At 34.7% G+C, this 13181-nt stretch overlaps 1 protein-coding gene across 2 annotated transcripts in view; it reads right to left on the minus strand.

Moving 5' to 3' along the window:
• Nucleotides 1–13181, minus strand: part of ELP4 (elongator acetyltransferase complex subunit 4) — a 200721-nt gene that overhangs the window by 134985 nt on the left and 52555 nt on the right. The window contains exon 6 of one of the 2 annotated variants that reach the window (XM_024559012.4): nucleotides 2189–2273. The exons of the other annotated variant lie outside the window; for it this stretch is intronic. Coding sequence (XP_024414780.2) covers nucleotides 2189–2273 — 85 coding nt within the window. The remainder of the gene's footprint in view (nucleotides 1–2188; nucleotides 2274–13181) is intronic. 2 annotated transcript variants of the gene reach the window in all.

The raw sequence follows: 13181 nt of genomic DNA on the forward strand, positions 1-13181 counted from the left end.
TCTCTAAACATTTCAACTAACTAAAGGTGGGCTATACTTTAACCCAGAGCCACTGATACCTATCACTGCTGTATCGAAAAGTACCTGCTATAAATATGTCTTTAACGAAAATGAATCAGGAGAGTAACTGACTACAGGAGATTTGTGACTTTGAAAGATAAACTGATATATGCAAATAGAAAGAATAAAAATATTGAGCCAAACAATTTATGAGAGAGAAGATATTTAAGTGAGTAGGAGCACAGTACATCAGAATATAACTGAGATAATACTTCCACACAAGAAATACACATTAAAAATATGACAATAAGTTGTAAAAACAAAGGCTGAATGACAAATTCCCTGTTTTTTGAGACATTCTGATAGCAAAATTAATCTTTTTAAAGTTAAGATTAATTCCAGTATCAGAATATTATTTTGACTAAGAAATATTTTTTTACATGGTGAGTGAGAGATGCACGCTGTGACTTCCTGAACTACCTAGAGTTCTTGAGATACATGTATAGACTTGCAAATTTAGTAAATGATACAATCTATAATTTAACAATATGGGGATTCATGAACTATATTTGAGTTCCAATATTGGAAATGTACTATTATAATAACTTACTGGTATATTTTTACTTAATTAAAAAAATTTAGCCTTCTTGGTATTCACCATGGAAATGTCTGTCTCCACCCTGTTCAATCCTTATGAAAGTCAACAGTTACGGAACTTCTGGTTCAGGGAGTGAAACCAGCTGCAATTTGTTATCTATCAATGTTCATGAAATAAAACGCTGTTTATTGAAAATGGTGCTGTTTGCATACTCTAATAAACAACTAAGAAAACAAATCTTTCACTACATTTCAATAACAGCTTCCTTACTAAGGGTTGTCTGAACGTTTGTGTGGTGTGTACATATATATGAGAATGTATATACAGGTACATTTACATGTAAGTATGTATCCTTTTGCTATTGTTTATTTTTTCTTTTAAATTTCTTGCTCTTAGAAGATGTGTCATCATCCTGCAAGAGCAGCAGCTCTGCACACTGTATGGTAGGCTCTGTTATGACATGCCCGTTTCCATGGTTACCACAGCAGTGGGGAGAGGTGTCTGTCAGGGACCAATTTACCTCTCCAGACGGGCACTGCCACCAAAGAGAAGACATGATGCCCATAAATCTTCGCTAAGACCAAAAATGGAGCAACAATGAGCAGGACAAAACTGTACTACATTTGTATACCAAGGGCCTTCACAAAAACTGTCACATACATGAAATGTCATCTATAAATAAATGTCTGGCTCCACCAGACACACATAAGTATTTTCAACCTGCTATTAAACTGGTGATCAAGACAAATTTAAAAAGTGTTTATTTTGCCATGGACAAAGTGTTAAATATAGCAGTAAAGTTTATAATCATATTTTTACAATTTATGAATTAAGAGCAAATGTAATTGATAATGAGAAAAATAAGACTTTTGGCTTCTTTGTGTCCTTCAATAAAAATAACGGTGCCTGGGAAATAATTCTGCTAAACTAATATAAATAAAATGCAAACATTTTAGTAGCAATAGAATTCTGAGATGTATGGTATCTAGAAATAAAATTTCCCTCATTTTGTTTAAGTTAAACTAACCAGAACATCTTTAATAGTGGTAATTTGGAGAAATTTTAAAAAATAGAGCTACAGAAAAATAGTTAAGTTATAAAATTTTTAACATGGCAAATAAAAATGCATTTTATTCACTGAGACAACTGAAAGCATACTTCAATAAAAATAAAATCTTAAAATAATTAATTCTTACTTCTAAGGTAATTAGAAATTAAAGCCTGAATGATAGAAGTATAAAAATTTAGATAGAAAAGTGTAAGACTGGCTGATTTAAGAGTAATTTTCGAAATGGAGCAACAATGAGCAGGATACTTCTAATTCCAGGTGTTGTAAATACATATTTTTAAAGTAATTCACGTTCACAATGTACATACACATCTTACGTGCATTCACTAAGACCACAGCTAAAATTCTAGGTGCACATTAATAGTCAAACTAAGGCTGTCTGCTCTGCTTGTTTGTATCTTCTCCGCTTGGAAAACAGCTTGTTCATTGTTGATTATCTGAGACCTTCTGGGTGTACCCCTAGAGAGCTGGAAACCAACATTACATACATGATTATAAAAGGCTTTGAAGTTACTCAATACCTGGGGATTGGATCCATCAAATCCTTCCTCATAAATGATTTTCTGGATAAACTGAAGCAGCTCTATGTAGCCATGGGTCAAAGAACTGTTGGTAAGAAGTGGTTTGAATATATAAATGGGCTGATTACAGAGGAAATACAAATGCAAGCTAAAACAGTCAGTAAATAATTAAAAGGTATACATTCATGAGGTTATTTAAATATAATAAAATGAGCCAAAACAGTATAAATAATTATAAAAAAGTAAGGTCAATACATCCAGGGAACAAGATACCATGGCTTATATTAACTCACTTAGTGTTCTTGACATCACGGGAAGACAAAAACCTGTGGACACTGAGATGACTCAATTATGTCAAGTTTAGTTACCTCCATGAAAATTAATGATTTAATGAAGCAACTTAAAAGATGAAGCCACTACAGCTTTTCAGGAGTAATCATAGATAATTAACACACAGTTAATGAACTGCTCTGCCAAGTATACCTGAATACATGTGCTGATCACCTGAGCTCATCTTCCATCAAAGTTTTAACTTTCTTAGAACAAACTGCTAAAATAATATTAATTCAAAAACTTGAATTAAGACAAATGAAGACAAGTGAGTGTAAACTCCACTTCATTTGTGAAAAGACAATAAAATTAATGTATAAATTTAATAAAATAATCTAAACTAAATCATTTTGCACAGGAGTAGTAGCATTAATGTTACTATTTTAAAATACTTTGCAAATGCTATAAAACATCTCAAAGAAAATTTAGTAAGAGTGAAGAAAATCTGCTTTAACATTAACTGAATTTAAGATTCTTCATAATGGACAACCTGTGTGCGATGGTGAACATTAAATGCCATGATAGTGAAATTTTGGAGCATAGCTAATTCATAAACTTTAAAATGTCAAATGTTGAAAATGCTATAGGTGACCTTAAAAATACAAAAGTATCTGCTTTACTGTGATTCTAGATAAAGCGATCACACAGGCAGAAAAAAACGCCCTAAAGAAAGAATGAAATCTACTTTGACGCATACACGCAACATTAAAGAACATAAAAGTCAGTACAGGTAGCGGACTGCTTAGTGTGCAAAGTCAGTGGCAGGTGGGTCAGCAACAATACATGTGTATCTCTGTAAAAGTTTTATTGAACATTCACACCTAGCCCCCAAATAGCTATTTAACAAAATCAAAATAAAACAAAACAAAAACAAAAACCAAAAAACCAAAAGAGTCCTGTTCTTTGCAAAACAAATATGGCTCCAATGGAAGGTTTTGGCAGTACAGTTATTTCTCATATAGTTATTCCTCCACTTTCAGTGAAAATACAATGAATTACATGGACACATTTTTCTACTTCCATGAGTGAGAAAATGTGTCTATAAATAATGATATTCCATAAGGACAATGATGAGATTATTTCATATCTTCACCCATATTTGTCCTGGTTAGCTCAACTGCTTAACTTTCCCAACACAGTGTTGCTGTTCAAACATAGCAGATTTAATTCCTATCTGGGTCAATTAGCTTTGCATAGGGGGTGAAATCTGCTCCAAGGTCCCAGATTACGAAATGAATTCCAGCCAACCATTTGATGAATGTCACTATGGGTTAAAGGAGGGTGGATCAAGAATATATTCAGTGCACCCTTATCCACCAATAATGAACCTACCTAAGAAAATTATTACTTCACACACATGAAGAAATTTTAGAGCGTTTCCCCTCTGCCTCAAATTGTTCAATAATAAAATCTGCCTTAAGTACTCGGTAGTAAATTTGCTATCGGAAGGCACATTATTAAATACCACATACATAAATTACATTTTAGTGTTGTAATTGCTACCAGTTATCCAACCAACACGATCTGTTATTTATTTTTCATCTTACTCTCTGTTAACTGTAAGTAGATCTAAGATTCTCTTCAAAGGTAAAGCCTTTCTTTTGACATGAGAATAAAAATGAACATAAAGCCAATACATCTTAATCTCGTTCCCCATTATAAACACTGACATAAATAATGTAACCAACAATGCTTAGAACTTTTTAAGTAATAAAATACCTTTCTCCAATGTAAGATTTCTAGGAAAATAAATACGGGGTAACAAAATAAAATGGGGAAAAATCAATACATTTAGGTATACAAATTGAGGGTATTCATTTTTGTATACATAAAATTATATCATTTAAAATGGAATCATTTTATACAGTCTTGATATTAAAAATATTAGGTGTTGTTAATCTCCATGAGGTATATTTCTTTGTCAGCAATCTCATATAATAGTATGTTTTTTGTCTGAAAATAAATAACTTCTATTGTTATCTAAATTTTTTTTATTAAACCCCTTTGATTTTGAGGATGTTGTCTTTTTTTTTATTGTTGCCCTTCAGCAGTCTAGTAACTCATAAAACAGAAACTGGCAAGAAGGAAACCTGGTTACAAACATGACCCTGGCTTCCTCATGTTTCCAGACCTTTAACAAAGGTGAGGTTATCAAAGTGTTTATAGTATGTTCCAAAGGCACTACATTTCAAATCATGTACATTCTCTAATGATTTTCATAGCTTTCAACAAATTTTATAGTAAAATGATCTATCTTGAGATTGTACAATATCTTTAAAACTATAACAGCACAAAGAATATGAAAGTAATTATTAGAAATTTAAATTTTACCTGTAAATATCAAGCATTTTAAATTTTTAGTTAAAAACATTGTTCCATGTTCATTATTCACGTGTCTGTTTATGTTACCATTTATTTCTTTGTATTAATACACATGGAAAAAGGAACCCAATGACAAAATGTAAATCTATATTGATGAATAAACTTAACTTTCATTTTTTTATCCTCACCTGTGGGAGGAAGAATGGGAGGGAGACAGGGAGGGAGAGAGAGAAACGTTGATGTAAAAGAGAAACATCAATTGGTTGCTTACTTATGTACCCTAACCAGGAATCGAACCAGCGACTTTTCAGTATGTGGGACGATGCTCCAGTCAACTGAGCCACATTGGCCAGGGAAGTTTAACATTTTTTAAAGAGCTGATAGAAAAAAATTTTGTGCCTATCAATATCAGCTTGCGGTCTAACAGACATTTTGCATCAGAGAACTTTAATGTAAATCAACAAATGGCACTGGTTTTCTTGTAAAAAGTAATTCTGTCATTTAATCTCTTAAGGAAGATTAAAAAAGTCTGTTGTAAGAAAATGAATCAGTTGAAGTATATCCAGGAAAGAAATCAAGTAGATAACAGATAATTACGTTTCGGGTTCTCAAATGATAAACAAAGAAATACTTACAAATCTTAATATGATAAAAGAATAAATGTGCCAATGACAAAAAAGCTTGGGTAATAGGTAAGACTTTATTTGTGAAAAGGTAAACTACAAAAATAAAATAAGATGTATATAAAATTAACAATTTGAGTGATATTTTTTACTCAGATAATAATAACAAGCTCAGTTTGTTTCTAACAAAGCTACTTGATTTCAATTTTAATTTTAATTTTATTGATTGGTACAATGTCTGGTACATAATAAATACTCAAAACCTTCTGCACCAGTCCCAACATTTGATCACTACAATGTCCCTAGGAGGTTAGGATAGTCATTAGCTCCATATTATGACTGAGAAAATTAAGACCCATTAGAAGCTAAGTGATTTGCCCAAGGCTATACAACAATTAAGTGACACTCAAAACTCAAGTTCTCACTTGAAGTTACTTGCTCTTGGCCTAAACTAAGGTAAAGCCTCAGAGTGAGATCCGGATTCAAGGAAAAGTCTGTGGGTTCACATACACAGGTGGCTGAGACAGGGTCTGAACGGGGCTCCATTAAGGTAGACAAATAAAGTAGTCTGGTGTATACCGTATTCTTCGGACTATAAGACACACCTAGGTTTTAGAGGAGGAAAATAGGAAAAAAATTTTGAAGCAAAAAATGTGATAAAATATTTAATAACATCCTTTAAAGCAGAAATCCTTTTCTGCTTTGACATCTTCCCACAATTTGGGTAGATTCAGCAGGAGACTATGGTACCCTATCGCATCTTCTACAACAAAACACAGTAATGACAGAACTATCAGCACTGCGTCCTTCATAGTTACGGGGGCGCTGTAGCTGAGAACATCAGTGGATGACGCACTGTTATGGGGAGATCTGCTGCTGACCCTGTTATGGGGGGATCTGCTGCTGACACTGTTATGAGGGGATCTGCTGCTGGGGGGCCACAGGTTGTGCAACACTCTTGTATGGGGACAGCAGTTTTGCACAGCCTGTGTGGCTCTGCAGCTGTTGCCGAATTACAGCTTCCCTCGTCCCAACCTGCCCAAGCATGATGGGAGTTGTAGTTTTGCAACAGCTGCAGGGCCACATTGACAGGTGACCTTGCAGTGGAATTTGCTTATGTTAATGTTAATGGGGGACACACCAGTCACGTGATGGAGGCATGTCTGGGTGCCGCAGGCTTTCTTCTCCTAATGTGCCTGCACCTCCTGTACCCTCCTTCCTAGCACTATTATGCTGCAGTGGGGACTTGGCTCCTGCCTCCCTTGCTTCACACTGCTGGGACACCCCCCTCCTCCCAGCCCAGGGCCCATAGCATCGCCTCATTTCTGCCACCACCAACTTCCTGCAGCGGTGACCTCACTCCACCACCTTCCCGCCCAGTGAGCCAGGGAAGCTACATTGGGACTATACAACGCACCCCCATTTTCCTCCCAAATTTTGGGGGAAGAAAAGTGCATCTTATAGTCTGAAAAATATGGTAGTTTTAGGAAGGTATTTCTCTTAGTTGTACTGTTAAGACATTCACTTGTATTAACTTGGTGCATGATTTATGAAGAAAATTTAACGTTAAAAAATGTAGATTTACAAATATATAAACTAGATGCCAGAAGAGCACAGTGAACAGTATGCTTAAGATTCTACCTATAGTCCTACCTATTGCAAAAACTGTAGCTAAAATGTGTGATATGAGGCAAATTCTTTAATTTTCCTGTCTTGGGCTGTGATTTTTTTTCATTTGCACACTGATGGATTTGCACTGGATAATCTCTGTTGTCCATTTTGACTTAAAATTATATGGTTCAAGAATGACATTTCTTTTTCTTTTTTAGGGATAATTTTTCTCATTAAAATGATTCATTGCCAGGTATTCACCTATGACGAACAGTGAGATATAACACAATAGACATAGTATCAAATGTTCCGACTAATTGTGTAAAATAGTTTGCTGAGCTAGTTATATTAGCATATATTTTGCATGTGACTATAAAGATGGTAAAGTCTATTCACAAGGAATTTTCAGGTTAAGAATTACATTACTCTTACCCTGAAGGCTGTCATTTACTGATTTTTTTTCTTTTTGATGCTTAACTGCATGCACAGATGACACAACCCACTGTCTGACAAAAACACTATTGAGAGAGGTTGTGCTCTTTCGTGAAAAATCATTACTCTGCACACTTATGTTGCATATTATACATTATATTATATATGTTATATACTTTTTATACTCTTTCCTTGAATCTTCTTTCTTTGCAAGCAAGGTATTCCACTTTTAGATGCAATATAATTTATTGGACTAATCCACACTGACAACTGTTAGTTTTTTCCCAGATTTTTTCAGTACGACACAGAGTTAGGGGGATCATTCTTTGTTGACTTGTGTTATTACTTCTTTATGATAAATTCCTAGAACTGGTATGAGGGGGAAAATGATAATGTGCAGCCTAACGTTCCGATCCACTTTCCTGCAGCTGATCTAACCACGTGTGCTCTAACAGTTAACAACACGAGAGGCTTGTGTTTCTCCACATCATCTTCAACTCACAGCATTATCATTTTCAATATTGGATAGTTGAAAAATGCTATCTCTTTGGTTTTTGTTTACATTTCTTTGATTATTAGTGAGGCTAATTAGCTAGTTCTTTATCTTCTTTTAGAACATGCTGTTGACCTTCTGCCTATTTTGTATTAGAGTACTCAACTTGTTATTGCCCATTTAAAAATGGTCTAAATATACTGAAGATATTAGTATTATGCATGTGTATGCACGTTTATATTTTTTAAAAAATTTAAACAATCTCAAACTTACAAAATAAGTTGTAAATATAGAACAAAACCTTTTTTCCCTATTCTACTAATAAGTTATTGACATGATGACCCATTACTTCTTAATTTGGGTGTAAGTCCTACAAACAAGTACTTTATCCTATTTAACAATTATATAACCATCTGACTTAGGATACTGATATAACTGATACATTTAATCCTCAGACCCCATTCAAGTTTTGCATTTGTCCCAGTATCATCTCTTCTAGCAAGTGACTCAGTCCAGAATGACAGGTTTTCAGTTGCCAAATCTCTTTTCAGTCTCCCTCAATCTGGAAGTTCCTTGGTTTTTACGGTTTTAAAACTTCCGAGGATTACAGGTCAGGCATTTGGGAGAATGCTCCCAATTGGGTTTGACTGATGTTTTCTAATGATCAAGTTTAGATTATGTATATTTAGTAGGAATGTGGCAGAAGTGTTGCTGAGTTCTTCTCACTGCATGTTATGAGGTGATACATGGTTTCAATTTGCCCCTTTACTGGTAAGGTTAACTCCATGAGGTGACGTCTGCCAGGCCTCGCCACTACAAAATTATTCTTTCCTCTTTGTAGTCAATAAATATTTTGCAGGGAGGTACTTTGAGGCTATGCAATAGCTTGTTCCTCAATGACTTATTTATTCATACATAGATATGTATCAGTATCTACTTGTGGCTTCCTGTTTTACTCAATGGTAGTTACAATTCATTACTATCATTATTTATTTTGATGCTTAAATTGTCTCCTACTTGGCCAGTGGGAGCTCTTTTGAGCTGACTTCTGTATCCTTTCAGCACGCCCTCGTCATTCTCTAAGCACATCTAAACATAAAAAGATGTTACAAGTGTAGCTTTTTCTTTCCTTTGAATCAAGTGTTCCTTCAAAGAGTCCTGGATATTTCAAATTGAGAAAGGTAACAATAGATCAGTCCACCATATATATTCATTGTGATTTCCCCACCATTGCAAAAGTTTAAGACGTTCTCTTCTGTTTTTTTCTAGTACTTCTATAATTTCATTTATTATATTCACACCTTTAACTCTTTAAAATTTTTATTTATTTATTTATTTATTTATTTTTAGAGATGGGAAGGAGGGCGAAAGAGGCGGGGAGAAACATTTATTGGTTGCACGCCCCCAACAGGGGACCTGGCCTGCAGCCCAGGCATGTGCCCTGACTGGGAATTGAACCACAACCTTTTGGTTTACAGGCCAGCGCTCAATCCACTGAGCCACACCAGCCAGAGCATCAAATCTTTAACTCTTTAGAAATGTAGTTTGATATGAGACATGAGGTAAGGATTTCACTGTATTATTCCCAAATGACTAGGCTTTTCTGCTTATTTGAAATACCTCTATATTATAAAAAATGTTTATCATTAAAATTCAAATACATAAAACATATGAGAATAGAAAAAGACATCCTAAATTCACCACCCAGAGGTGAACATGGCTAACAGTGTGACAAACATCTCTCAGGCCTCCCTGTGCCAGCCCTTCTGTCGCTTACTGAGGAAAACTACTGTGGTATGTGAAGAAGTATGCTGATAAAAATATTTTTTATTCTGAAAACAAGAGTATCTTTACTAGTAAACACACATAAACAGGACTATAACTATAATAATTTTTGTTTAATTTTGGCATTTCTCTCCATACTTTTAAATACTCACTATGTGAGTCTTGTAGATAGTCCAATCAGGGAATTTAGCTGGCAGCCTTTCATGGGCTTATCTGACCACTTACCATGGATTTCAGTTTTTGGAACTGAAATTAACATCTGAATTCATGTTAGAAAAGGTTCATGATATTAGTTCTCTCTATAAATGTTCAGATATTATCTTTGTACTTTAATTATTCCACCAGCAGATAAGCAGACAGGTAAAATTCCTCCTTACACGTACATCTCGCCTTTCTCCCACCTCAGATATTAGTATTAATATATCACTCACTATATTCTTTTTTTTTTAAAGATTTTATTTATTCATTTTTAGAGAGAAGGGAAGGGAGGGAGAAAGAGGGACAGAAACATCAATGTGTGGTTGCCCCCTGAGTACCCCCCACTGGGGACCTGGCCTGAAACACAGGCATCTGCCCTGACTGAGAATCAAACCAGCGACCCCTTGGTTCACATGCCGATGCTCAATCCACTGAGCTACACCAGCCAGGGCACTCACTATATTCTTTTAATAAAGTTGTTTATATTATACTTCTATAACTTCATGACTTTTGTTCTAAACTTTTAGTCTTAGCTAGAAACTCTTCCAAAATTCCTTTCTCATGAGTTAATTTTCTACTGGTAATTTCTCAATATAGTGTGGTTCTCTGCTTCTCGATTTAAGGGATACGTATTGTTGAAATAAAATATACTCTTACATGGCTATGTTTCAGTTTAGTGGTTTTATCCCACTAAATCATTATACTAAGAGCAAGGCTATATATAGTTACTCCGAGTTATTACCATACTTTGTGCACTGGTTCACTAATTCACCAACACTCAACTCAACGCCTGTGTCCTAGATGCAGGGAATAAATAGATAAAGAAAGCATAACCCTTTCCTCCAGGATTTCCAATGCTTGAGTGGGAAAATGAGATTGTAGACAAGCCAGATAACTACAGCACAATGCACTGTGTTCTGACAGAAGTAAAAACGAAAGTTAAGCAGGAAAGCAGGGGAGCATAACTATGATTTCAATAGGAAAATATTATTACAAAAGGCTTATAATGAGGTTCCATTTAAACTGGTAAGGAAACTTGGCAGGAGAATAAAAATGAAATGACTTCTAAAATCTTAAGTATTACACCTAGTTTCTTTCCACTAATTATTTTTTTTCTTGGAAAGATAACTGGTTGTCTCAGATTTCAGTTCATTCAACTTAACACAAAACTTTTAGCTAATATAAGACACTACTAGCTATTGTTAGGATAAATGCCAAAATAAAATCTTTAATTTCAAAAAAAATATCAAAGTAAATATATTATATTTACTACAAACTGCATATGAACTCAATATTCAAGACCTGACATATCTATAATATAAAAAAGTGGTATTTTACAGTATAGTCAGTGTATTGGTCAGCTTGGTCTTCCATAACAAAATAACACAGATTGGGTGGCTTAAGCAACAGGTGTTTATTTTATTGCAGCTCTAGAGACTAAGTTCCAAATCAAGGCGCTAGTAGAGTTAGTGTCTGGTGAGAGCTCTCCCCGTTGGCTGTAGATGGCCACCTTCTCACTGCGTGATCACATGGTCCTTCCTGGATGTGAACCCAAGAAGAAGGTGTGAGCTCAGTGTCTCTCAATCTTTAAGGACACCAGTCCCATCAGACTTGGGCTCTACCCTCATGACCTCATCTAACCCTAATTACCTCCCAAACACCCCACACCCAAATACGGTTACACTGAGGATTAGAACTTCAACATATGGCTTTGGGGCACACCAACATTCAGTCTGTAACAGCAGGTTAAGGAGTATGTCGGTAGATTCATTAGTAAATAAGAAAGTTGAGACACTATCGTGTGCTGAAGAATGAAGAATCTTTCTGATAAGAAAACAGAAGAGTGTTTGGGCACACTTGTCAGAGAAGCTTAATTACAAACAATGTCAGATTTAAAAAATCTGTGACTACAGAATTATTCTCAAAATTTATTTTCATATCATTGTTTTGTGACTCAGATTATCTAATTTATGACAGTAAAGTATCAAAACAAAAGCAACTGGGTAACATTATTGCAATACATCTCCAGTTTTTATACCCAAGCTTTAATTTGACAGGTTACACTGCATGAATGAAAATTTTCTATAGTCAAACCTGCCAATAATTTAAAATCCAAATTTTAAATGACCTTAGTTTTTCTTACTGTAAAAAAAAAAACAAACCTCTACATGTTTCAATAGTACCTTTAGAAATATGGAATTATATGTTATATCCTCACACATGATAGTAGGATACAGCTATGTCCTCTAGTTTTAATTACAGGAAAAGTATAGATAACTGTAAGGCTAAGCTTTATTATTTTATAAATGAACCAGTAAGGTTCATTTTAGTGAGATGAGCACACGCTTTTCATAAATTAAAATACATCTCACATGGTAAAGTACCCATTTTCAAAATTAATTTAATTACATGTTTAAAGTTTAATTACATTTAATTAAGCATTTAAGTTTAATATGAAATAAATGAATTATCGGTTAACCATTATGAAGTGAAATATTGCCTTGATAATTAAAATCTATAAATTTTATTTTGTTTGTAAAAATGCGAGTTCTCAAAAAAGATTCTGAAAAGTGTATTTTAGAGACCAAAGGAGACTGTGCTCTCGCAGCCGGTTCAGGTGGTATTTTTCTGGTGCTGGCTTCGCGCGGCCCAGGTACCGCGGCAGTGAACAGAGGCCGCCTCGGTCAGGAAAGGGCGGAGGTTCAGGAGACTCGGGTTTGGGTGTCAGCTCAGTCACTGGGAGTCAGTGATGGGAAAGCTACTTAGCGTCTCTGACTTCAAGTTTCCTAAGACATTGGGACAGTATTATTTTTCCTAGAGGGCTGTGGGGAGAATTAGTTATTCTATGGTCAGATGCCTGGAACAATGCCTGACATGCAGCAGGTTTTTGACAAGTGTTAAGTCTTCCACCCTTTAGTTGTCCAATGAATGAACAAAAACCTTGTACTTTCTGGCTTAGAAAAAGTTATATCCTTTATATATATATATTTAATTACAAAGTATCATCATATTATTTTCCATTCACTTACATCATACTTATTGTCCATTTTACATTTTTTATTTCTCCTAAATAGTCCATGAATGGAGGTAGTATAGCCTTATCACTAACAAAGGTTTCTGAGTCAGAAAGAACTGACTGTGCATCTGGGTCCCACCATTTACTATTTAAGAAATAATGGAAAAGTTATTTATTTATTTT

Source organism: Desmodus rotundus, chromosome 5, assembly GCF_022682495.2.
Source record: "Desmodus rotundus isolate HL8 chromosome 5, HLdesRot8A.1, whole genome shotgun sequence".
NCBI classification, from domain to species: Eukaryota; Metazoa; Chordata; class Mammalia; order Chiroptera; family Phyllostomidae; genus Desmodus; species Desmodus rotundus.